The 26,721-nt window shown below is 37.1% G+C and overlaps 1 protein-coding gene, 1 long non-coding RNA gene and 1 other non-coding gene across 7 annotated transcripts; 2 read left to right on the top strand and 1 right to left on the bottom strand.

Annotated features, from left to right (window-relative positions):
• Window positions 1-2,343: 2,343 nt before the first annotated feature.
• Window positions 2,344-3,254, bottom strand: LOC107641984 (uncharacterized). Its single transcript, XR_001620561.3, has 2 exons — window positions 2,775-3,254; window positions 2,344-2,690 (listed from the first exon to the last, which is right to left on the bottom strand). It is a non-coding gene; the product is annotated as an uncharacterized LOC107641984 (long non-coding RNA).
• Window positions 3,255-5,060: 1,806 nt separating this feature from the next.
• LOC107643801 (RNA-binding CRS1 / YhbY (CRM) domain-containing protein) lies at window positions 5,061-9,968 on the top strand. 5 transcript variants are annotated; one of them, XM_088488478.1, is made up of 8 exons: window positions 5,075-5,539; window positions 6,637-6,745; window positions 6,896-7,114; window positions 7,222-7,475; window positions 8,441-8,568; window positions 8,643-8,868; window positions 9,250-9,377; window positions 9,471-9,968. In XM_088488478.1, exons 3-8 carry the CDS (start codon window positions 7,074-7,076, stop codon window positions 9,582-9,584), a joined length of 891 nt encoding a protein of 296 aa, XP_088344604.1. In that variant the 5' UTR covers window positions 5,075-5,539; window positions 6,637-6,745; window positions 6,896-7,073; the 3' UTR covers window positions 9,585-9,968. The 5 variants fall into 5 exon arrangements, with proteins under 5 accessions (XP_016203035.1, XP_088344601.1, XP_088344604.1 ...); XM_088488475.1 differs by having other exon boundaries at window positions 5,062-5,539; window positions 6,896-7,475; XM_088488477.1 differs by having other exon boundaries at window positions 6,925-7,475.
• Window positions 9,969-26,295: 16,327 nt separating this feature from the next.
• Window positions 26,296-26,403, top strand: LOC148565459 (small nucleolar RNA R71). Its single transcript, XR_015884232.1, has one exon. It is a non-coding gene; the product is annotated as a small nucleolar RNA R71 (small nucleolar RNA).
• Window positions 26,404-26,721: the final 318 nt, after the last annotated feature.

Below are 26,721 nucleotides of genomic sequence, written 5' to 3'. Positions count from 1 at the left end.
AACTTTTCAAACAAAGTCTAAGATTTTTGTAGAAATTTCGGCAGCACCTCCCCTAAAACTTGGACTTTGCCACCCTTTTCGGGTCCCAACAAAACCATTTCACAATCATTTTCTGCGGTCCAAAACCAAAATCAGTTCAAAAGCAAGCTAAATCCAATCATTCATATTATTTTCATATCTCAAGGAAACCGTTTCAAGATCAAATCATTATCAACTGATCAAACTCATTTCCAAAACTTTAAAGAAACAATTCAGCAATAGTCCATTTATCAAAACCAAACAGTAATCCAATCAAACATATAATCATATTTATCCAAAACAGCGAGACAATACATAAAACTTATACAATCACTAAAAAACGTATTCCTCATATCGATATCTATTTATAACAATTCTAAATTATAAAATTGAGTTTTTAGAAAAAGTCCCTACCTTGACTCATCAAAACCATAACCCAAACACGTCAACGAAACCTTTTTTTCTCAACTCGAAACCAACGGCAACCGCAAACTCAGTCCCTAACCACTCTCGCAGCAACCACAGCAACTTAAAAGCGACATGCAATAATCAGAACTCGAATCTATATTACCAAACCTCAGAGTTTATAACCAACATAACAGAATACTAACGCAAGAATTTTCGAAACATAAATACTTACTGTAATGACAAAACGAAGTGACCAAAACTCTGAATCGACCCGGCAATAGCTCTGACAATAACCTCGAGCGACAGCAGCAAGCAAAAACCCGGGGTGACAGCGATTGTAATAACCACGCAGCGTCAAAAATCTTCTTGGAACCCAAAAGGACAGAAACTAGTGCACGAAATTGACTCCGCATGTTTTGCACAGATAGACCGGCAAGTATACTGGGTCGTCCAAGTAATACCTCAAGTGAGTGAGGGTCGATCCCATAGAGATTGTTGGTTTGAGCAAGCAATGGATACCTTGCAGATTTTAGTCAGGCGGGTAGAAAATATAGTTTGTCACGAAAAAATGCATAAAACAGATAAAATAAATAAAACGTTACTAGATAAGTGTGAAATCTATGGTAGGAGAAAGGTTGAGGCTTCGGAGATGCTTCTTCCTTCTGGATCAACTTTTCTCTGATGGATTCATTCTATGGCAGGCTGTATATGATTAACGTCGGGTCAGCGGTCATTAATCTCCTCTTCTTCAAATCAAACGCCGGGTCAGCGGTCATCCAATCTGAATAGGGGTGAAGCTCTAGCAGTCAATTCCTTTGGTGATCCTACTCCAAACACCACATACAAGGTCGGATCTTCCGGATCATAGAACGTTGCTCCTTGGGTTCTAGCCTATACCACAAAGGCCCTAATCGCCCTGCACATCGGCTGAACTGATGTCTCGAGAAGTCCCTAACGAAGCCGTAGATTAGCCGTCTAGGAGATGTATAATCAAGCTTGTGGTTCAGTACTATCCCGTCAAGGACTCGCAAGAACCCATGTGGAATTGGAATGACGGTCAAGTTACACTCCCAATCCATTAGGATGAAGAACGAAGATACATCTTAGAATAGAATCAAGCATAGACTGAAGTAAAATAGTGATATTATTAATTCATGAGAATCAGCAGAGCTCCTAACCTGAACCTTAGGAGGTTAGTGACTCATAATGTACAAAGGAACAATGTAATTCGAAAATAATACATAAAGTTCTGAACAAGGGTGATCCTTGTTCTATATATACTAATTTACTACCTAAGAATTACAGAAATAAGATAAACTAGTCCTATAGTGCAAAAATCTACTTCTGAGGCCCACAAATTTCAAGTTCATATCACTTCATTTGATTAATTAATTGTCAATTGGAACTGGTGCCTGTTTTCATAAATCAGTTCAGAATTTCCAGCAAGCAATCCAATTTCCAAGTGACTTAATTAAGCCTACAAAATAGATATGGACATGAAATTTATACTCACTTAAAATAGACTGATAGATCTTATAAATCCTTTTCAAAACAACTCAAAATTCCAAATAAATAAAAAATTACAGCTGCTGAAAGTTGGTACTGCAGAACCAGAAAATCAAAAAATTCTGCAGCAAGCACTAAACTTCAAAAATTTATATCTTCCAAAACACTTGGTCAAATTCTCTGAAATTTTTATGGAGTAATCTTGACTTCTTCAAATTTGATAGAAAAATAATTTGGATTGAAAATCACGTCTAAACTACTCCTAGTTTTTATTTTAAGTTGCTATCCAAAATTCTACAGAATTTCTACAGCATAGGTACTTAAGTTTGTAAACACTAACTTGCTTCCCTAAAATCCTAACCATTATACATCATTGATCCTAATTTGTTTAGGTCATCTCTTCTTGTTTCATATAGATTACAGCTCCAAGAGCTTCAATTCATATATTCCAAAAATTTACACCATCGGTACCATATCATTACACCTTCACAATATCAAACTCTGCACTATACTCAATAATAATTACTCAACAAATTCATGATACACTAGCAGAATTGTAGCAAACTATTGCAACATCAAATTTATGACTCCTCTAAAAAATTCCAGTAGCAATTACCACACATTCATATAGAATCATCATCAACAATAAAATCATAACTGTCAGCTACACATATCTCTAATCTAATCACCTAACCCCTTACCTCTTTTGATGCTCAAGAACACAATTCTTGCTCTCTTGTTTTCTTGAATCAGGAACCCTAACATACAAAACAATCGGAATTTTGTTATGGATTCATGGCCATTTAGTCGAGCCAGAGAATGGGTAAGAGAAGGGTTCTCACCCTTGTAGGTGGCAGTTCTTGGGAAATTCAGTCAGTCTAGCAAGAAATGGAGCACAATAAAAGTTGAATTTTTGGATTGGGGAAAAAGAAGAAAGAACAGAGGTTACTGGGTCTTACCCAACAAGAAGAAGAACACTAAGGAAATCATAAAGGAAAAGGGTAGGGTTCCTTCTTTGGCTCCGGGTAGCAACACCCTTGATGGCCCTTCTCTTTCTTCTTGATGGTGATGTACGCAGATGATGATGATCTTGTTGACGTTTTCCTCCTCCTCTTCCTCAAGCAATCGCCACTTTTTCTTCCTTTCTTCTCTTCGTGTGGTTTCCAGAGGAATTCAAAGGCTTGACTCTGCTATATATATGTATAGAAGGTGGAGAAGGATGAACTGGTGCGGCAAGGCTTCGTGGCTTCCTCCCCTTGCAACACCACATCACATCATTGATTTCACAAAGCGGTGACCATGATTTACTTTGAAACACGTTCGGTTGTGAGAGGAGAAGGGAAGATGGATTTAATAAGAGTTCCTTGGGTTTGGTTTAATTAAGGAAGCATGGTTTGATTGAATCGGAAGAAGAGAAAGAAAACCGTGACTTTATAATAAAAGAAAAATCGGTTTGATTATGAAATGGTGGAGTTTGTTTGGTACGATTTTTAGTTTAGGACACGCTTTTATCTCTCACGGCATATCTATTCTTTTCACTTATCAATCCTAAATCCGCCTTATTAATTTATGATGAGGTGATTCTCAGATATTTATCGAATTTTTCATCACAGAATTTCGGAGAATAACTCTGTGGAGAATCAAGGTGTTATAGCTATCAACTAGTAAAAGGCATAACTTACCTTGTGGGTTTCTTATAGTGGCAGAGCAAATTTTAATTTTATATCCAAGTTACATTGGATTGTTGATCATTCTTTAGATTATTGAAAATTTATCGAAGAATAAACTACCATTTGGTCATCAAAAGATTCAATTTTTGACAAAACATTCTTTGAAGAAAAAATGACATTTTCACCCTTCAAAGATGATTTCAATTTGATAAAATGCACCAATTATAGTAATACATATTCGAGAAAGAATTATTGACATTAGATTTCGACGTAACTTTTTGTAAGCTTGCTTAGAAAAAATAAAAAAGGGTCTAGACATCGAATTTTTTCTTGAGATTTTGTATGTACCTTCTAAATAATTTTCTAAATGTTACCAATAAAAATTTGGATCAAATGCATGAATTATTTGCAATTTATAATAAAAGATGGTAGATTTTGTGAAATTGAGAAATTTTTTGGAGGGTCAAAATATAATTTCTTATTTTAAAGGGCTATTTTTGTCAAAAATTGAATCTTTTGAGGCAAAGATGGTAGTTACATATAAATTTTGAGGTGAACAAAGCAATGGATAGCTTCTGCATTTTATTTCAACTTTTACAGCTTTAATTTTATTGGCTACTTTCAAGGTGTAGTACTCAGTATACAGTTTCTATGTTTTAATTTGATGATAGAAATGCTGTTGGTTTAGGTAAGGATGGATTCTCAGTTTTTCATTTTGTATGGTCCTAACTGTTAAAATTTATTTATATTGTGTTCTACTTTTTTACAAGTCAAGCAATCTTTCTGTTAATAAAATTTGGATGTTTATGTATAATTGAAATCAACTTCCACGCAACAGCGATACTTAATACATAATATGTTGTAGAATGAGAACAAATATTCTTCACATGTTTAAAAGTTTGCTAATAATTTTATGATTAATCTTATTGTTCAACCTGTTTCTTAGACAACTCTTAAATAATTATATCTGTTTACTCTTCGTATTTTATTTTATTTTGGAGATGGTTCATCTTTGAGATGTAGATCATAAGGGATAAATAAGCAACTGCTATAAAGATATAATCACATTTGCTGAAATTCTTGTTTTAGGACATATACCTGATATTTAATTTAATTTCTGCTGCTGAAGGAACTTACCACCAGTCTACCACTAGAGCTGGGTATATGAGCTATGATATGTGGATCCATTTGCCGCTACACCTGACTCCTTGACTCCCAGCATATGTCAATGTTTTGAAAACTGAACCGGGGGTGGTTGGACTGGTTCAACTGCAAACCGATAATATTAACGATTCGGTCAAACATGTAAAACCGGTAATAAAACCAGTAATAAAAATCGGTAAATAACTGTTGAACTGGATGAGAACTGACCAATCGGATCGAACCGGAATCCGGCTGGTCGACCGAACCGAAATCCGGCCGGTTTACACAAAAAAGGGAAGCTCCTTCGTTTCTTTCTCCCTTTCACCCTTTCTTTCTTTCATTCAGAGAAATCACACAAAACCCTAGCACTATAAGCCTACACCACCGCCGCAAGGAGTGGCATACTGCCGCCGTCCGTCGCACTCAAAGTTCGCCATCCGTCGCACTCAAAGTTCGCCATCCGTCATCTAGCTTCCCTCGTGCTCCAAGTCTTCAACCCCTGTTCGCTGTCACCGATCGCGGCTGCTTCCTCGAGCTCGGCGTCCGTCGTCTTTGTCTGCTCAGCCGCGCTTCCGTCGCCGCTTGTTTGCCGTTCACGTTCGCGTCTTCGTTCAGCTGTCGTCTTCGTTCGCGTTCTTCGCCGTTCGCGTTCGCTCGGCGTTCACCGTTCGCGTTCACTCGCTGTTCACCGTTCGAGTTCGCATTCGTCTGGAAGCCACGTTGCTCTACTTCAAACTCTGCGATCAACCCGCGCGCTCCACCCAGCCGTCGAACAGCTCTCTTTTGTCGCCGTCGTGAGTTACCTATACCCGCCGTTCCCTATACTCACACAACACCAATACTCTGCTTCAAACTCTGCAACTTCTGATTTCTATTACAATAAGTAATTATTTGATTTGGTAGTGGTTTGGAATTTTTCATTGACTGAATTAAAGTTACAAACTTAAAATAGTTATGTTCTCTTCTCTATCACATTGAAATTAAGCTTTGAATTCTCTTATTTCGTTTTAATTTCACCGCACTCACCATGTTTGATGAAATGCTTTAACCATATTTCTTGTTGGTTTTATAATTTCTAGCTTTTAGAAACTTAGTAAGTTGATTGCATGTGAAATTAGAATAATTGGATCATAGTAATTAGGAAATTTTAGCTGCACAAATAGCATCTTTGCAGAAAACATATTAGTATGATTATTCCACTTGCATTAGTGTTCTTCTGGTAAATTTTAACTGTTATTGTGAACTTGTTAATTTGCTAATTGTTCTTGTGTTGTTGTTCTGTTGTTCTTCTGTTACTTCTAATTTTTTTTTGTTTTAGTTGTGATTTTCTGTTCTTGAACAAACATAATAATTTGCTAAGTTGTTGGGCTGCTGTTGTTTTAATTTGCCAAATTGTTAGGTTGCTGCGACTTAATTTGTTGGATTTTCTATTTAGGTCTTATTCTTGTTTATTTGCTAAATTGTTGTTGTGTATTTATTGTTTATTTGCTGGATATTGGTGATCATTGTCTTTGAGATATTTATTGTTTATTTGCTGGTATTGGTGATCATTGTCTTTGAGATTATTTACTATGCAGGTTTAGTGTCATGAGAAACTGTCTTTCTGTGTGTTATGACTTATGAGCATTTGGTGAAGCCTGTATTGTACCTATTCAAAGCTTAGTTTTACCAAATGGTCTTTAAAGCAACTCGTCTAAAATGCTACTGTACAAACCCAAGTCTATTGTCTCTTAAAGCCTGTATGCACCTTCATTTGGTGAAGCCTTTCTAGCACTAGTTCACTACCAACTTTGTTATTAATAATATTATCAAATTTATTTATGCGAGTACTATGTTTATTTTTCAGTTGGATTTATGATAATTCATTTGATATTCTTCTTATTCTTGTCAGATATTTCTTTTAACATTTTGTGTACTGATGAGGAATTATACTTGCTTGGTATCATGCTTTCATCTGGCAATTTTGCATTTAATATAAAAAAAGGAAAATCCTAAAAGAGGTAATTCACCACTCCATTGGAAAAACTTCATACTACCCTATACCCTCAACTTAATACTTGCATATTTATAATTTATTTATTATTCTATTCTAAAACGGTTTTTCTGGTTGATGTGGTTGAACCGGTTGGACCAATAAACTATTAAATCAGTGACTAAAGCGGTTTGATGACCGGTCCAGTTTTCAGAACCTTGGTCTACCGACCAAAGGCCTCCTTCAAGTGACACTATTTCACCAAATGTGGAGCCACCTGCCGTTCTCACTCAAAACATGTCATTTTCATCTCTCTTTCCGTCGCTTCCTCACTCGCTCTATCCACGAGAACATTTATGACCCGCCATTTTCACCCTCCAGGAAGCCACATCATAAAGTAAATGAGAAAAACAAGAAGAAAAAGAAAACAAAGAACATCAATGATCCTGATAAAATCGCAGCCCCGAAACTTCCCCTAAAATCAGAGCTTCCATTTGATTTCAGATACTCTTACTCAGAAACCAACTCTTCCGTGACACCCATCAGCTTCCGCGAATCACCGAAGTTCTCTCCGTTTGGACCTGGCCGGCTTGACCGGAAATGGACTGGGACGTGCGCACCAGTTCAGGAGGAAGTGAACCGGACGAGGCTAGAAGAGGAGCGGAATCGGGTCCTTGGAGAACCGCTCACGGAGGATGAGGTGGCGGAGCTCGTGGAACGATACCGTCACAGTGACTGTGCAAGGCAAATCAATTTGGGTAATCTCTTTGCAATCTCTCTAGTTATTGTTATTGTACCAGTAGTAGTGGTGGTAAGAGAAGTGGTTTGTCTACATGAGGTGATGGTTCAAATTTCAATATTGTTAATATAAGGCTCTATTGATGAACTAGGGATTGCAAATCACAACCCCTTATTGAAATACACGGTTGGAACTACCAACTGTGGAGGGAGTTCTTCCTCTCCAGTTTTAACAGTTTTAACAGAAAATTCACAAAACTAAAACTAACTAATCAACTAGCTAGGACTATGACTACTGCCCTTATGCCTGCTAGTGCAGCTCAAAGGGAACAAACAGATAGCGAATTAACAGCAATTAGGAACCAAAACAACTAAAACCAGCAAGTAGACTACTTGCCTCTCCTCTTGTGAACTAAACCAAACCTGTTTCTACTGCAAAACATGTATATATGTTAAATTACTTTATGTGATTTTCTTTCCTGGCTTTAGTGACTTCAATTCTAACACAATTGTTCTGTAAGCATGTATGTATTATTTTATGCTTATCTGCAATGCTAGTGTAAATGCTTAAGGATCGAGAAATGCCAAATACTGCAATTTTGCAGTTTCTTTTCGTTTTTGTTTCAACTGGATCTTTCTTTATAGTAAATTTTTGTACCAGGTTATAGTATAATAGTATAATTATGTAAGTGAATTTCAAAATCATTAGTGTAAGATTGTCAATTTAAACTAGATGCATTTTTAATCTGATGCACCAAAGGAAATGCATCTTCAATTAACTCATCTACTAAATACAATAACAAAGGCTTGCCCCACTAGATAGGGTTAGCTGCATGGAGCACAAAATGTCATTGCACCTTGTTGTGAATCGTGTCTAAACTCAGTCCATTCATGCTAAAATCTCTTTGGGCTAATGTATGATGAATACTTACCAGTTACCACCTTTAATTGGAAGTAGATAATGTTGTATATGTTGTGGTGGTAGGGAAGGGAGGAGTCACACACAACATGCTGGATGACATCCATAATCACTGGAAGAAAGCTGAAGCTGTCAGAATCAAGTGCTTGGGTGTGCCAACTCTTGACATGGATAAAATTTGTTTCCACCTCGAGGTCCCCATTCTTGCTGTCTAATTTGCAGTTTACAATGTTCATTCATAATTTGTGTACTATTGCTGTATTTACAGGACAAGTCTGGTGGAAAAGTCATCTACCGAAACATCAATATTTTGTTGTTGTATAGAGGTCGAAATTATGATCCCAAGAACCACCCTGTTATTCCTCTCATGCTGTGGAAGCCCTATGCACCAATATATCCAAGGCTTGTGATGAGTGTCATTGAGGGTTTGACGTATGAAAGAACGAAGGAAATGAGAAAGAAGGGGTTGGACTTAGACCCCCTGATGAAACTCAGTAAGTGAACTTTGGTATTGAAGACTCTGTATTTGGTTATGTTTTCATATTATTCTTGGGAAGATAGCATAACTGATTTAGTTTGAATTAGTTTTATTGTGAAGTGATTAAGTTTGGTAGTTCGTCTAAAAGTGATTATGATAGATAGTAAAAAGATTTTACTTCTTTTAAAGTCAAATCTAGAGGCAAGAATTGATGATCGTTCATGAAAATCAAACATCATCTCAAATTGATTTTGGGCCTGTAGAATTGATTCCAATTTCTAAAGCATCTCATTCGAAATAGAAATACATGCTAAACTAATGGCTACTATTTAGTCCTTGCCTGTTTGAAGAAGTTGCTGATCCTAACGTGTTATGATTTTCAAATTTTTATGTTCAGCTAGAAATGGTGTATATGTGAATGTAGTGGAGAGAGTGAGAGAAGCTTTCAAGACTCAGGAGGTTGTGAGACTGGACTGCAGACATGTTGGAATGAGTGACTGCAAAAAGATTGGAGTTAAGCTACGGGTATGTCAAAATCCAGTGTTTGCATCGTGTAGCTGAAAATCAGATCTTACATGAGTATGTGCCTGAAGTCATTTAACCATGTTGCTATTGTAGGATTTGGTGCCGTGTGTCCCAATCTTGTTCAAGGATGAACAGATAATCCTCTGGAGAGGAAAAACAGACCAAGAACCTGCTTTTCAGGACCACGATGTAGTGTCTGCAGTGTAATCTGTAAATATTGACAGGATTATAAGCTGTAGCCATTTTTACTCTATGGAGACACCCATGTTCGGGGCAACATGGCAAAAGTTGAAAACGGTGCTCTCATGAAGAAAGGAATACAAATGAACGGATAGACTTTATAATTTATGCATTGATCTACTATGAAACTAGCAAAATGTAGTGGGATGGGTTTTGTTTTTTCGGCAATTAGTTGTCATGTACATGCTTTGTTGATGTATTATATGTACTCATTCTTATCTTGTAAACTGAGTCAACACACATTAGTTCCCCGGGTTTTCAAGAGTGTTGAATAATAAGTCAGCCTATGTTTGGCTCAATTTATGTAGTATGAATGCATATAATTTTCTTCACAATTTAGGATAATGTCCGGCAAAATGCTTTGAATGCTTATTGTCACGGAAGAAAGATTTTCCATTTTCTTCCGTGTGTTATCTGTTTTACAACTCATGAAGAATTAAGTCGGGAGAGTCTATGTAATATTATCTATTAGTAATATATTAAGTAGAATTAAAATGGTCTTTAGATGCATTATTAGCCGTCTAATTTTTACTATTATATCACGTCAGTTGACAAATTTACACAATTTAAATATAATTTATCTAATTAAAATACCTTTTAATCTCTTTATCTCTAATTAAAATTCTTCTCAAATTTTTACTTTTTTTTTCCCTCATGTATTCTCATTATTTATTAATTTTTATATTTATTTTCATATATAATTAAAAATAAAATTAAAAAATGATTACTATTTTTATAATTTATTTTGTAACGAATTGGTATTATCGGCATTAATAAGGATAATCAAATTTTACAATCTTTTATATGTTTTGATAATTTAAGAATTGTAATATTTGTTTTAAATGTAATTAAGAATAACAAAATTATATATTAAGTAATGAAAGATTACAACGGTAACTATAATTAAGGCTGTACACGGATCGGATACGATATTCGCACTTTTTCAGGCTGAATCCGATTCGATCCACATACTTGCGGATCCGATATCGGGTATATCCGCATAATTCAAAAAAACTATTTTAAGATTTTGTTTGGCTGTTTTTACAAAAAGAAATATCCAGAAAATTTATTTTTCACCTGTTTAAGCATATTTACTTCTAAAATATTATCAATAAAAGTTCTCTTGAATAACAAAAACAAAATAATAACACAAGATTTAATTTTAATTATTCTAAGTTGAAGTACAACATCAAAAATTAAAAACAAGATATCATAAAATTCATAAAATAACACACTAAAATTCATATCACATTAGGGTTTACTTTCTTAAACTATGCTATTTATATGAGATGTGCGGATATGCAGATTTGCGGATCGGATCCACAAATATCACTGCCAAATCCGCAATCCGATCCTACCATAGTGCGGATCGGATAATATCCGCAAAATTCGGATCAGATGCGGATAATTACCGCGAATATGCGGATATTATCCGATCCATGTGCAAGCCTAATTATAATGGTTATTTTAACGGTCACAAATGACAAAAAAATATCATAAATATGTGCACACTTATATATATATATATATATATACATATATCTTTAATTCTGGAATATCCATTTACATTCATAGTATAACTATTCTAAAGAAATTGAGTTTTTATTTTTGTGATCTTATTGTATTTTATTCTTCTTTCCAAAAAAAAAAAAAAATGCTTATAGCTTGATCATGTGTAATTCATATGTAGTCGAAGATTTTTTTAATATCTATGACCATCACCAAAATTTACTATGCAAAATTGCCAGCATGCCTCCAAGAATTGCTCATGAGCATTGGTAAGTTCAATATTTATGTTCTTTAGCTCATTTAGCTTTTCCCACAATTTATATTTTAAATATTGTTCCATTTGGCAAATATTAATTTTCAGAATCGCAACTGCTCAATTAATATCCGCCCAATATCAAGAAGCAAGGTATAGACGAAAATAATTACTAAATTTCAAGAGAAATCCAACTTTCTATTAGAGTCCAGATTGGTTGTCACTTTTTTATAATGTTGAATTTTTTTTATAAATATAAAAATTAGCCGATATCTATCATTTTGCATACACTAAGTTATTTATAATTTTTCTTGCTCAAATTAGTTACTTAATTTTTAATTAACCTATATTTTTATATAACTTAACGTGGCTCCATCTACACAAAGATACTATCTTAAAATATACACAAATAATAGAAAAAAGAACTACATTCACAACAGTACCAACAAAAAAAACCATATCAATAATAATAAAAACAGAAAACAATAATCCACAAAATAGATAATAAATACATTTAGAAAAAGCTAAACATAATATTTTATAAAATTTGATTTGTTATTTCTACATTTGTTATCTTAAGTTGTTACCAACATTTTTTATAAAAAAAAAGAACAATGCTTTAATTTTACTAAATATGATTAATATTAGAAGTGTCTAGTATATAGAGGTGTAAAGCTTTTACCTATACTAGAATAAATACCCGCGCTTCGCGCGGACTATGTGAAGATATATTTAGTAAATTTTTATTGTACCCAATTATCTTACGTGACCAAATTAAAAATGTATATGATGCTACTTATAAATGTAAAAATAAAAACGTGATACCAATTAACTAATGGAATGAACTATCAAACTTCATACAGTTTTATACTTGGTAAAAATATATTTATAAAAGAAATTTCCTTTTTTATGATAACACATGAGAATTGAGCTGATAGTTTTAAAACATCTATAATAAATTTACCTTTAGTGTCTTTGTTCTTTTTAGTGGATGATTTTTTAAATTTATTTTAATTGTGTTGCATGATTAAATGTTATTATCACCAAATAATATTATGTGCTATAGATAGCATCTAGTTAATTATATGCTGAATTAAAACAAAATTTATTTATATTTATTTATGATGAGTTTAAAAAATTCTAAATTAATATTTGTGATGACTAAATATTATTAAAATAATTAATTACAAAATTATTAATTTGATTTTCATCTAACATATGTTAATTAATAATTTTGTGTTGCAGGTTTTATAATTGGGCCGAAAATAAAATATAATTGCTACAAGCCCAAGTGTGATTTTATTTCTAATTCAGCTTTGATTCAAAAAATGTTCAAAGAAGTATGGCTGAATTGTTGTGATATTATTTGGGCCAAATTGAAGCTATTATTGCTACAAGCCCAAATTAATATTGATGCTACAAGACCCAATGCATGATCCGAATCCACTAAGCATAGAAAGCAAAGTTCCATTGCTTCCAACGGAACTTCTTTACTCATCATGAAGTGGAATTCAAAATTTTATTGAGTAAAGCTAATAAATGCATGGGAAATATGAGAGAGAAAGTTTCATTGATTTGATTGATGGCCTTTAATGAAAGGCACGCTACCAAGAAACAAAAAGGAAGTGGACATTTAATTTATTTTGTCTAAATCCTTTAGTTAATGTTCATACCTTCCTTTCTTCTCTCTTTTGCTTCTAACCTTTGGTCATAACACAGAGAAACCATGGAAGCTAAGCATAGCCACCGAAGAGAAAAAGAAGCACGCTACAAGACCATCAAAATGATGGCACGAAAAAGAAAAAGAAAAGTATGCTGTGGCTAAGATCTTCAACCATGAATGGTAAGATATGGTGATGAGATCTTGGCTTCTTCATACCAAAAATGGTAGAAGAAGATCTCGGCCAGCAAGGAAGAGATTCTTGGAGGCATGGCTTGTCTTTGATTCTGCTCAACCACCACAGGAAGTAGCTAGAGTGGCGAAGTGATGAAAGAGGCAGAGATTGGAGCAGATGAAGCCATCATCATCATGAAGCATCAAGGGCCAAAAATCCATCTTGGAGAGCAAGCTAAGGATGGAGCGCTCGGATTGATGAAGAGTGATGACCAAGGAAGAACTAGAGGTATTTGCATGTTGGGTTTTGCATGAGTTACCTTCTCTCTCTCTGTGGCCGAACCGGTTATGTGTGAAGGAAAAGAAGTTGAGCTTGGGTTTTTGGTTCAACTGTGGAGGCTTCCCTCTTCTATAAAAAGGGAGAACAGCCACGGTTTGATTCAAGGAGAAAGTTTGAGAGTGCAAGGCACAGAATTCTCAGAGCTACCTGAGCTAACAGTTTTCTCTTCTCCTTCAATGTATTCTGTTTTGTAATTTTTCTGTTTAATTTTGTCATGTCTTGAGTCTCATGGAAAAAGGCAAACAGTGAGGTTTGTATGAAAAAGCCATAGAGCGAAAAAAGGCAGAGAGTGCAAAATTAAAAGAAAAAGCCATAGATGTCTTAGAGTTCCTTTGTTCATCTATGTTGTGTTTCATGATTCTGTGGGAATCCCCTTGTAAATTGGGTTAGCACTTTACAGATTGTAATCAGGAAGATTATAGTGAAATTCCATCATGTTTGTGATGGAGTCTGGATGTAGGCTGCACTGCACTTAACAGCTGAACCAGGATATATCTGGGTGTAATTTTCTCTCCTATCTACTCCATTTCTGTTTCTACTGCACAGGAGAAAAAACTAAAAATATCTCGTGTCAGGTGACGAGACAAAAAGAAAAGTCTCGTGGCTAGGGACGAGACAAAAGAAAAAGTCTCGTGGATAGTGACGAGATAAAAAGACAAAAAGTTACCTAAGTTGGTTTCAAAGATCAGCAAGTATTATCAAGCAAAAAGGGGGCTAAGATTCAACCCCCCTTCTCTTAGCCACTGATAACCATCAATTGGTATCAGAGCTTGGTCTCAAAGAGATCAAGCTTTGCAGCTTGGAGAAAAGATCCAAATGGCAGAAAGCAGTGGCTCTAATCTGGTGTCCTACAATCTTACAGAAGGGCAGTCAAGCAACAGACCGCCTCTTTTCAATGGGAAAAACTATACCTATTGGAAAGAGAGAATGAAGATATTTGTGCAGGCAGTAGACTACAGACTCTGGAAGATCATCTTGGAAGGCCCTCAATTTCCAACTAACACAAGTGCTGAAGGAGTAGTCACTCTCAAACCAGAAGCAAGCTGGACCGAGGAAGATAGGAAGAAGGTGGAGTTAAATGCCAAGGCAGTAAACCTGCTCAACTGTGCTATCAGCTTCGAGGAGTACCGACGGGTATCACGATGCACAATGGCAAAAGAAATCTGGGACAAATTGCAAATCACTCATGAAGGAACCACCATTGTAAAGAAGACTCGGACAGATATGTTGAACAGAGAGTATGAAATGTTTGCAATGAAGGAAGGAGAGTCTATTGATGAGCTGTTTGAACAATTCAATATCATTATTGTTGGCTTAGATGCTCTGGGAATTACATATCCTGATTCTGTGCTTGTGAGGAGAGTGCTGAGATGTCTCACAAAAGAGTGGGAAACAAAAGCTTTAATTATTTCTGAGAGCAGTAGCTTAGACTCCATGACATGTGATGATTTGAGAGGAAATATTCTTGCTTTTGAAAACACCTATTTGAAAAAAGATTCAAAAAAGAAAGGAATTGCTTTTTCTTCTATGACTAACCCTATGGATGAAGAATCCAGTGATAACTCCTCTGAACATGAATTTGTGTTATTTGCCAAAAAATTCAGGAAAATGATGAAGCTCAAAGGCAAAGGCAGCAGCTCAAGGAGAATGAAGAAAGACCTTAGCAAAGTAACTTGTTACAACTGCAAGGAAATGGGGCATTTCAAATCTGACTGTCCCAAGTTAAAGAAGGAGGAGAAGCCAAAAAGAGGAAAGAAGAAGGGACTGATGGCTTCGTGGGAAGACTTGGAAAATGACTCAGATGATGATGATGAAGAAATCGAGACCAAGTCACAACCATGTCTCATGGCAGATCACATTGATCAGGTAGTCTTTCATAACCCTAACACTGAAGATCTTCATCTTATGATAGACCACCTTTCTGAAAAAATAAGATGCTTCCTGCTAAAAAATCAAGAACTTGAACAACAAATCACCATTCTTAAAGCTGAAAACAGCTTTCTTAAAGAGAAAGTGAGAGAGGCCGAAACTGCTTGTGATCTTGTTGAAGAAAATAAGCAGTTAAGAGCCCAAATTAAGAGCTGTGAAAGTGATAATTCCATTCTTGCATATGTAGATTGTTTTAAACAAAATGAAGAGTTTCTTAAAGAGGTTAAAAGACTTAAGGAAGACTTGGCCAAGTTCACTCAAAGTTCTGAAAATCTTAATCAAATCTTGGCTAGTCAAAAACCTCTTTATGATAAAGCTGGGTTGGGTTTTTATAAATCTGCAGAAAAATCTCATTTTAAGAACATTGCTTCATCTTCTAATGATACAAAATTTCAAGACCCCACCTACTTTAACAAAACACCAACTCCAAGATTTTGTAGACTATGCAACCGACATGGACACTTTCCCATTCAATATTTTTTTGGTAAAAGAATGATTGGTGAAAAGGTGTATAAAGTCATTTTTTATCACAATGGCTTAGGACATAGGAGATGGTTTAACGTAAAAGGATCCAAGAAGATTTGGATACCTAAGGTCACTTAAGCTTGTTTTGTAGGTGTGCCTAGCATCCAAACGGAAGGAGAATATGTGGTATATGGACAGCGGATGCTCTAGGCATATGACCGGAAAGACAACCTTCTTCATAAAGCTTGATGAATATGATGGAGGACTTGTCACTTTCGGTGATGATGCAAAAGGAAAAATAGTGGCTGTTGGGAAAGTTGGTAAAAATTTTTCATCTTGTATAAATGATGTCCTCCTTGTACATGGTTTGAAACATAATTTACTTAGTGTTAGTCAATTATGTGATTTGGGTTTTGAAGTTATTTTTAAGAAGTTTGTTTGTTTGAAGCTAAAAGATGCAATAATGTGTATGGATTAACCCTTGAGGACCTAAAAGAACAAAATGTAATATGTTTTACCTCTCTTGAATCTGAAAAATGGCTTTGGCATAGAAAGTTGGGTCATGCTAGCATGTACCAAATTTCTAAGCTAGTTAAGAAAAATCTGGTTAGAGGAATTCCAAATATCAAATTTGATAAGGATCTTACTTGTGATGCTTGCCAATTGGGCAAACAAGTAAAATCCTCTTTTAAACCTAAAGATGGAATCTCAACCAAAAGGCCATTAGAGATGTTACATATTGATCTTTTTGGACAAACACGAACTCAAAGCTTAGGAGCTAAACACTATGGTCTTGTGGTGGTAGATGATTACTCTAGATTTGGTTGGGTACTTTTCCTTGCTCATAAAAATGATGCTTTCCATGCCTTTTCCACTCTTTGCAAGAAAATTCAAAATGAAAAGGATTTAAAAATTGCTCATTTAAGAAGTGATCACGGAAGAGAATTTGAAAACCAAGATTTTGAAAAATTCGGTGATGACTTAGGAATTTCTCATAACTTTTCATGCCTTAGAACCCCCCAACAAAATGGGGTGGTTGAAAGAAGGAATAGAAGCCTTCAAGAAATGACTAGGGCTATACTTTGTGAGAATGAGATTCCTAAATTTTTATGGGCTGAAGCTGTGAATACAGCTTGTTATATTTTGAATAGGACAATCATTAGAAAAGGGTTAAAGAAAACCCCTTATGAGTTATGGAAAGGAACCCCTCCAAATCTTAAGTACTTTCATGTTTTTGGATGCAAATGCTTTGTACTTAACAATAAAGAAAACCTTGGAAAGTTTGATCCAAAATCTTATGAAGGAATATTTGTTGGATATTCCACCACAAGCAAGGCCTATAGAGTTTATCTCAAAGAGCATAGAACCATAGAGAAATCCATACATGTTACTTTTTGTGATTCTAACTTATTTCCCAGTATTGTAAAGGATAATGATTCAGATTGTGAAGAGGCTGGAACAAGTAAAGAAAATCCCAAATATGTGCAAACTGAAGAATCTGTCAGCCCGGTTTTGTCTCGTCAGATTCGAGGAGACATCTCCGTTTTGTCTCCTGAGCAAGCACGAGAAACTGAAACAGTGAGACCACCAGAAGTTCATCAAAGCTCAACACCTGTCCGAAAGCCTAGAGAATGGAAGTCCATGAGGGGTTATCCTCATGACTTCATCATTGGTGATCCCTCTCAAGGTGTAACTACAAGATCCTCCACCAAAAGGCAAATCGAACCTAGCAATTTCGCTCTCTTTTCACAAATGGAGCCCAACAATGTCAAACAAGCCCTTGAAGATCCATCATGGGTCAAAGCCATGCAAGAAGAGCTTGCTCAATTCGACAAGAGTGAGGTTTGGACACTAGTATCCCATCCGGATGGTAAGAAAGTTACGGGTACTAAATGGGTATTTAAAAATAAACTTGGTGAGGATGGACAAGTTGTTCGTAACAAGGCTAGATTAGTGGCCCAAGGTTACGATCAAGAAGAGGGTATAGATTTTGATGAGTCTTTTGCTCCGGTAGCTAGAATTGAAGCAATTAGGTTGCTTCTTGCCTATGCTGCCCATAAGGGTTTCAAAATGTTTCAAATGGATGTTAAATGTGCTTTCCTTAATGGCTTTATTGATAGAGAAGTGTATGTGGCACAACCCCCCGGTTTTGAACATAAAGAGTTTCCAAATCATGTTTTCAAACTATCGAAAGCTCTTTATGGTCTTAGACAAGCTCCAAGAACTTGGTATGAAAGGCTTAGTGCCTTCTTGTTGGAAAACCAATTTCAAAGGGGTACCACCGATACTACTTTATTTATTAAAGCATCTAATGATGATATACTCCTTGTTCAAGTTTATGTTGATGACATTGTATTTGGATCGGCCAATGTATCCATGTGTGAAGAGTTTGGAAAACTTATGACTAGTGAGTTTGAAATGAGTTTAATGGGAGAGCTTACTTTCTTTCTTGGCCTCCAAATCAAACAAACTCCTAGTGGTACTTTTTTTCACCAAGGAAAGTATGCAAAAGAACTTATCAAAAAATTTGGCCTAGAAAATTCCAAACCAATGGGTACACCAATGCATCCCAACACAAAACTTGAAAAGGATGATGATGGTCAAGATGTGGATGAAACAAGGTATAGAGGAATGATAGGTTCATTAATGTACCTTACCTCCTCTAGACCGGATATTGTCCAAAGTGTGGGTGTATGCTCAAGGTTTCAATCTCACCCAAAGGAATCCCATCTTACGGCCGTTAAACGCATCATTAGATACATTAAGGGGACTTACAATTTTGGATTATGGTATCCTAAATCTGATGACTTTTGTGCAGTAGGGTTTTGTGATGCAGATTATGCGGGAGATAGAGTGGATAGACGAAGCACATCAGGCATGTGTTGCTTCCTTGGAAGCTCACTCAACATGTGGTCAAGCAAGAAGCAAGCCACAGTGGCTTTATCCACAGCTGAAGCAGAATACATTTCTGCATCTGCATGTTGCTCTCAATTAATTTGGTTAAAAACCCAATTGGAAGATTACAAATTAAAGATCAATAGTATACCCTTGTTCTGTGACAACATGAGTGCCATAAATATTTTAAAATATCCTGTTTTGCACTCAAGAACAAAGCACATTGAGATAAAATATCATTTCATTAGAGAACATGTGCAAAAGGGAACTATTGATATTCAATTTGTGAAATCCGAAGATCAACTTGTGGATATTTTCACTAAGCCCCTCTGTGAAGACAGATTCTGCACCTTGAGAAATAGTTTGGGAATGATAGAATTAAGTTTTGTTGAGAATTTGTAAATTTTTTGATTCTGTTTGTTTTTGTCTCGTAGGAAATCAGGAGACAAAATTGAGGACGTGATGAACTGGCACTGATACAGTGGGAGACAGATTCTGATATTAATAATCATGGGGCCAACCAATTTCTTTTACCCACTCCATGACTCTGGCCCGTTTGAGTTCTTCATCATATTTTTATTAAAAAAAAAAAAATAATAATAATAATAATAATAATAATTTTTGGAGATTATCACATCATATCTTAATAGGGGAGGATAGTAGAAAAAGAGAGTGACTGATCTAATGATACTCTGAATTTTTTGATGTTTACTGCCTGCCAATTTTATTTGATCTGATATGTTGGCTGAACTTTATGTTGCTATATATTTTTGCTTGATTGAATTGTTTGGCAGGAAATATTTTTGAACATGTTGAGTTTTGGTTACTGGTGCACGAAATTGTGATGTCCAGGCTCGAACAATCCCTGGCAACGTGAGCAACTTGGTACGCGTAATCGTGATTACACTTTAATTATGTAAAATTCATGGCTCTTTCTTTCCCTGGCAATGGCGCCAAGAACATGGTGCCAATACCATGGTTCACAACTTCGATACAACTAACCAGCAAGTGCACTGGGTCGTCCAAGTAATACCTTACGTGAGTAAGGGTCGAATCCCACGGAGATTGTTGGTATGAAGCAAGCTATGGTCACCTTGCAAATCTCAGTTAGGCAGATATAAATTGATAATGGTGTTTTCGAATTTAATATAATAAAATAGGGATAGAAATACTTATGTAATTCATTGGTGAGAATTTCAGATAAGCGAATGGAGATGCCTTCGTTCCTCTGAACCTCTGCTTTCCTGCTATCTTCATCCAATCAGTCTTACTCCTTTCCATGGCTGGCATTATGCAAGGGCATCACCGTTGTCAGTGGCTACATCCCCTCCTCTCAGTGAAAAATATGCTCACATGCTCTGTCACAGCACGGCTAATCATCTGTCAGTTCTCGATCATGCTGGAATAGGATTCACCCTCCTTTTGCGTCTGTCACTAACGCCCAGCACTCGCGAGTTTGAAGCTCGTCACAGTCATTCAATCATTGAATCCTACTCGGAATACCACAGAAAAGGTTTAGACTTTCCGGATTCTCTTGAATGCCGCCATCATTCTAGCTTACGCCACGAAGATTCTGATTAGGAGATCTAAGAGATATTCATTCTAGCTTATTTCATGTAGAACAGAAGTGTTTGTCAGGCACGTGTTCATAGGGGAGAATGGTGATGAGCGTCACACATAATCATCACCTTCATCACGTTCTTGGGTGCGAATGGATATCTTAGAAGCGAAATAAGATGAATTGAATAGAAAACAGTAGTACTTTGCATTAATCTTTGAGGAACAGCAGAGCTCCACACCTTAATCTATGGAGTGTAGAAACTCTACCGTTAAAAATACATAAGTGAAAGGTCCAGGCATGGCCGAGAGGCCAGCCCTCTCTGATCTAAGAACCAGGCATCCAAAAAGATTGTATACAACTGATCAAAGATTGTCTAAAAGACTAGTAAAAGGTCCTATTTATAATAAACTAGCTACTAGGGTTTACATGAGTAAGTAATTGATGCATAAATCCACTTCCGGGGCCCACTTGGTGTGTGCTTGGGTTGAGCCTGAATGTTACACGTGCAGAGGTCCTTCTTGGAGTTGAACGCCAGCTTTTGTGCCAGTTTGGGCGTTCAACTCTGGTTTTGGCTCCTTTTCTGGCGCTGGACGCCAGATTTGGGTAGAAAGCTGACGTTGAACGCCAATTTACGTCGTCTATTCTTGGCCAAAGTATGGACTATTATATATTGATGGAAAGCCCTGGAAGTCTACTTTCCAACGCAATTGGAAGCGCGCCATGTCGAGTTCTGTAGCTTCAGAAAATCCACTTTGAGTGCAGAGAGGTCAGAATCCAACAGCATCAGCAGTCCTTCTTCAACCTCTGAATCTGATTTTTGCTCAAGTCCCTCAATTTCAGCCAGAAAATACCTGAAATCACAGAAAAACACGCAAACTCATAGTAAAGTCCAGAAATGTGAATTTAACATAAAAACTAATGAAAACATCCCTAAAAGTAACTAGATCCTACTAAAAACATACTAAAAATAATGTCAAAAAGCGTATAAATTATCCGCTCATCACAACACCAAACTTAAATTGTTGCTTGTCCCCAAGAAACTTAAAATCAAATAGGATAAAAAGAAGAGAATATACTATAAATTCCAAACTATCAATGAAACAGAGCTTCAATCAAATGAGCGGGACTTATAGCTTTTTGCCTCTTGAGTAGTTTTGGCATCTCACTTCATCCATTGAGGTTCAGAATGATTGGCATCTATAGGAATTCAGATTTCAGATAGTGTTATTGATTCTCCTAGTTCAGTATGATGATTCTTGAATACAGCTATTTTATGAGTCTTGGCCGTGGCCCTAAGCACTTTGTTTTCCAGTATTACCACCGGATACATAAATGCCACAGACACATAATTGGGTGAACCTTTTCAGATTGTGACTCAGCTTTGCTAAAGTCCCCAATTAGAGGTGTCCAGGGTTCTTAAGCACACTCTTTTTTTGCTTTGGACCTTGACTTTAACCGCTCAGTCTCAAGTTTTCACTTGACACCTACACGCCATAAGCACATGGTTAGGGACAGCTTGGTTTAGCCGCTTAGACCAGGATTTTATTCCTTTAGGCCCTCCTATCCACTGATGCTCAAAGCCTTGGGATTCTTTTTATTTGCCCTTGCCTTTTGGTTTTAAGGGTTATTGGCTTTTTCTGCTTGCTTTTTCTTTTTCTTTCTATTTTTTTTGCCCTTTTTTTTTCTTTTTTTTTTCTTTTTGCAAGCTTTGTTCTTTGCTGCTTTTTCTTGCTTCAAGAATCATTTTTATGATTTTTCAGATTATCAAATAACATGTCTCCTAGTCATCATTCTTTCAAGAGCCAACATATTTAACATTCTTAAACAACAACTTCAAAAGACATATGCACTGTTCAAGCATACATTCAGAAAACAAGAAGCATTGTCACCACATCAATATAATTAAGCTAAGTTCAAGGATAAATTCGAAACTCATGTACTTCTTGTTCTTTTGAATTAAAACATTTTTCATTTAAGAGAGGTGATGGATTCATAGGACATTCATAACTTTAAGACAAAGTTACTACTACTAATGATCATGTAATGAAGACACAAACATAGATAAGCACATAACATAGAAAACGAAAAACAGAGAAAGCAAGAACAAGGAATGAATCCACCTTAGTGATGGTGGCGTTTCCTTCTTGAGGAACCAATAATGTCCTTTAGCTCTTCTATGTCTCTTCCTTGTCTTTGTTGCTCCTCCCTCATTGCTTTTTGATCTTCTCTTATTTCATGAAGCATGATGGAGTGCTCTTGATGTTCCACCCTTAGTTGTTCCATATTGGAACTCAATTCTCCTAGGGAGGTGTTGATTTGCTCCCAATAATTTTGTGGAGGAAAGTGCATTTGAGGCATCTCCGGGATCTCATGGAAATGAGTTTCTTGCGCCTCTTGAGCTCCATGACTGGGCTCTCTTGCTTGCTCCATCTTTTTCTTAGTGATGGACTTGTCCTCTTTAATGAGGATATCTCCCTCTATGTCAATCCCAGCCGAATTGCATAGGTGGCAAATGAGGTGAGGAAAGGCTAACCTTGCCATGGTGGAGGACTTGTCAGCCACCTTGTAGAGTTCTTGAGGTATAATCTCATGAACTTCCACCTCTTTTCCAATCATGATGCTATGGATCATGATGGCCCGGTCTATAGTAACTTCAGACCGGTTGCTAGTGGGAATGATTGCGCATTGAATGAACTCCAACCATCCTCTAGCTACAGGCTTGAGGTCCAATCTTCTTAGTTGAACCGGCTTGCCTTTGGAGTCAACCTTCCATTGAGCTCCTTCTACACATATGTCCATGAGGACTTGGTCCAACCTTTGATCAAAGTTGACTCTCCTTGTGTAGGGGTGTGCGTTCTCTTCCATGTTTGGCAAGTTGAACGCCAACCTCACATTTTCTAGACTAAAATCTAAGTATTTCCCCCGAACCATTGTAACATAGTTCTTTGGATCCGGGTTCTTACTTTGATCATGGTTCTTGGTGATCCATGCATTGGCATAAAACTCTTGAACCATTAGGATGCCGACTTGTTGGATGGGATTTGTTAGAACTTCCCAACCTCTTCTTTGAATTTCATGTCAGATCTCCGGATACTCATTTCTTTTGAGTTTGAAAGGGACCTCAGGGATCACCTTCTTCTTGGCCACAACATCATAGAAGTGGTCTTGATGGGCTTTGGAGATGAACCTTTCCATCTCCCATGACTCGGATGTGGAAGCTTTTGTCTTCCCTTCCCCTTTCTAGAGGATTCTCCGGTCTTAGGTGCCATCAATGGTAATAGAAAAACAAAAAGCTTATGCTTTTACCACACCAAACTTAGAATATTGCTCGCCCTCGAGCAATAAACAAAAGAATAGAAGAAGAAGAAGAAGAAGAAATATGGAGAGGGAGAGGGAGATGTGGTTTCGGCCAAGAGGAGTGTAGAGGGATGTGTTGTGTGAATTTGATGAAGAAAGGAGGTCTTTATATAGGGAAGGGAGGGGGGAAAGGTTTCGGCCATATGGGTGGGTTTGGGTGGGAAACTGGTTTTGAATTTTTGAAGGTAGGTGGAGTTTATGAGGTAGGTTTATGGGGAAGAGTAGATGGATGTGAGTGGTGAAGAGGTGATGGGGAAGAGATTGAGGTGATTGGTGAAGGGTTTTTGGGGAAGAGTGTTTATGGGGTTGTGTGAAAGAGAGTGGTGAGAAGAAGTGAGTGGAGGCAGGTGGGGATCCTGTGGGGTCCATAGATCCTGAGTGGATCCTGTGGGGTCCACAGATCCTGAGGTGTTCAAGGATTTACATCCCTGCACCCATTAGGCATGTAAAAATGCCTTTGTACCCAACTCTGGGCGTTCAGCGCCAGGTTGGTGGCCATTTTGGGCGTTCAACGCCCATTTGTGTGCCATTTCTGGCGTTGAACGCCAGAACCATGCCTGTTCTGGCATTCAGCGCCCAGAAGCTGCCCATTTTGGGCGTTCAGCGCCAGAACCATGCTCTGTTCTGGCGCTGAACGCCAGACAGATGCTCCTCCAGGGGTGTGATTTTTCTTCTACTGTTTTTGATTCCGTTTTCAATTTTTATATTTATTTTGTGACTCCACATGATCATGACCTATAAAGACATATAATTAAGAAAAATATAGTTAGATAAATAAAAATTGGGTTGCCTCCCAACAAGCGCTTCTTTAATGTCAATAGCTTGACAGTGGGCTCTCATGGAGCCTCACAGATGTTCAGAGCATTGTTGAAACTCTCCAACACCAAGCTTAGAGTTTGGATATGGGAGTTCAACACCAAACTTAGAGTTTGGTTGTGGCCTCCCAACACCAAACTTAGAGTTTGACTGTGGGGGCTTGGGTTGACTCTGCTTTGAGAGAAGCTTTTCATGCTTCCTCTCCATGGTTGCAGAGGGAGATCCTTGAGTTTTAAACACAAGGGAGTCCTCATTCCATTGAAGGACTAGTTCACCTCTGTCAACATCAATCACAGCTCTTGCTGTGACCAGGAAAGGTCTTCTTAGCTAGGATGATGGATTCATCCTCTTCCTTTCCAGTATCCAGGACTATGAAATCAGCAGGGATGTAAAGGCCTTCAACCTTTACTGATACGTCCTCTACTTGTCCATATGCCTGTTTTCTTAAATTATCTGCCATCTCTAATGAGATTCTAGCAGCTTGCACCCCATAGATTCCCAGTTTCTCTATTACAGAGAGGGGCATGAGGTTTATTCCTGAACCAAGGTCAGACAGAGCCTTAAAGATCATGGTGCCTATGGTACAAGGTATTATGAACTTCCCAGGATCCTGTCTCTTCTGAGGCAATGTTAGTTGATCCAGATCACTTAGTTCATTGATGAACAAGGGAGGTTCAACTTCCCAAGTATCAATGCCAAATAATTTGGCATTTAGCTTCATGATTGCACCAAGAAACTTGGCAGTTTGCTCTTCAGTAACATCCTCATTTTCTTCAGAAGAGGAATACTCATCAGAGCTCATGAAGGGCATAAGGAGGTTCAATGGAATCTCTATGGTCTCTAGATGAGTCTCAGATTCCTTTGGTTCCTCAGAGGGAAGCTCCTTATTGGTCACTGGACGTCCCAGGAGGTCTTCCTCCTTGGGATTCACGTCCTCCTCTCCCTCATTGGGTTCGGCCATTTTGCTTATGTCAATGGCCTTGCACTCTCCTTTTGGATTCTCTTCTGTATTGCTTGGGAGAGTACTGGGAGGGATTTCAGTGATCCTTTTACTCAGCTGGCCCACTTGTGCTTCCAAATTCCTAATGGAAGACCTTGTTTCATTCATGAAACTCACAGTGGCCTTAGATAGATTAGAGACTAGATTTGCTAAATTAGAAGCATTTTGTTCAGAGTTCTCTGTCTGTTGTTGAGTGGATGATGGAAAAGGTTTATTATTGTTAAACCTGTTTCTTCCACCATTATTAAAGCCTTGTTGAGGCTTTTGATCCTTTCATGAGAAATTTGGATGATTTCTCCATGATGAGTTATAGGGTTTCCATAGGGTTCACCTAAGTAATTCACCTTTGCTATTGCAGGGTTCTCAGGATCATAAGCTTCTTCTTCATAAGAAACCTCTTGAGTACTGTTGGATGCAGCTTGCATTCCATTCAGACTCTGAGAGATCATATTGACTTGCTGAGTCAATATTTTATTCTGAGCCAATATGGCATTCAGAGTATCAACTTCAAGAACTCCCTTCTTCATAGGCGTCCCATTATTCACAGGATTCCTTTCAGAAGTGTACATGAACTGGTTATTAGCAACCATGTTAATGAGTTCTTGAGCTTCTGCAGGCGTTTTCTTTAGGTGAATGGATCCACCTGCAGAAGTGTCCAGTGACATCTTTGATAGCTCAGATAAACCATCATAGAATATATCCAGGATGGTCCATTCTGAAAGCATGTCAGAAGGACACTTTTTGGTCAACTGTTTGTATCTTTCCCAAGCTTCATAGAGGGATTCACCTTCTTTCTGTCTGAAGGTTTGAACATCAGCTCTAAGCTTGCTCAGATTTTGAGGAGGAAAGTACTTGGCTAAGAAAGCCGTGACCATCTTATCCCAAGAGTTCAGGCTGTCTTTGGGTTGAGAATCCAACCATAATCTAGCTCTGTCTCTTACAGCAAAAGGGAAAAGCATGAGCCTGTAGACTTCAGGATCTACTCCATTAGTCTTAACAGTATCACATATCTGCAAGAATTCAGTTAAGAACTGAAAAGGATCTTCAGATGGAAGTCCATGAAACTTGCAGTTATGCTGCATCAGAGAAACTAATTGAGGTTTCAGCTCAAAGTTGTTTGCTCCAATGGCAGGAATGGAGATGTT

This window comes from Arachis ipaensis, chromosome B5 (assembly GCF_059453495.1).
Source record: "Arachis ipaensis isolate K30076 ecotype BB chromosome B5, ASM5945349v1, whole genome shotgun sequence".
Classification (NCBI taxonomy): domain Eukaryota; kingdom Viridiplantae; phylum Streptophyta; class Magnoliopsida; order Fabales; family Fabaceae; genus Arachis; species Arachis ipaensis.
The sequence above is the reverse complement of the archived record's forward strand: the minus strand, read 5'-3'. Positions and strand labels throughout refer to the sequence as shown.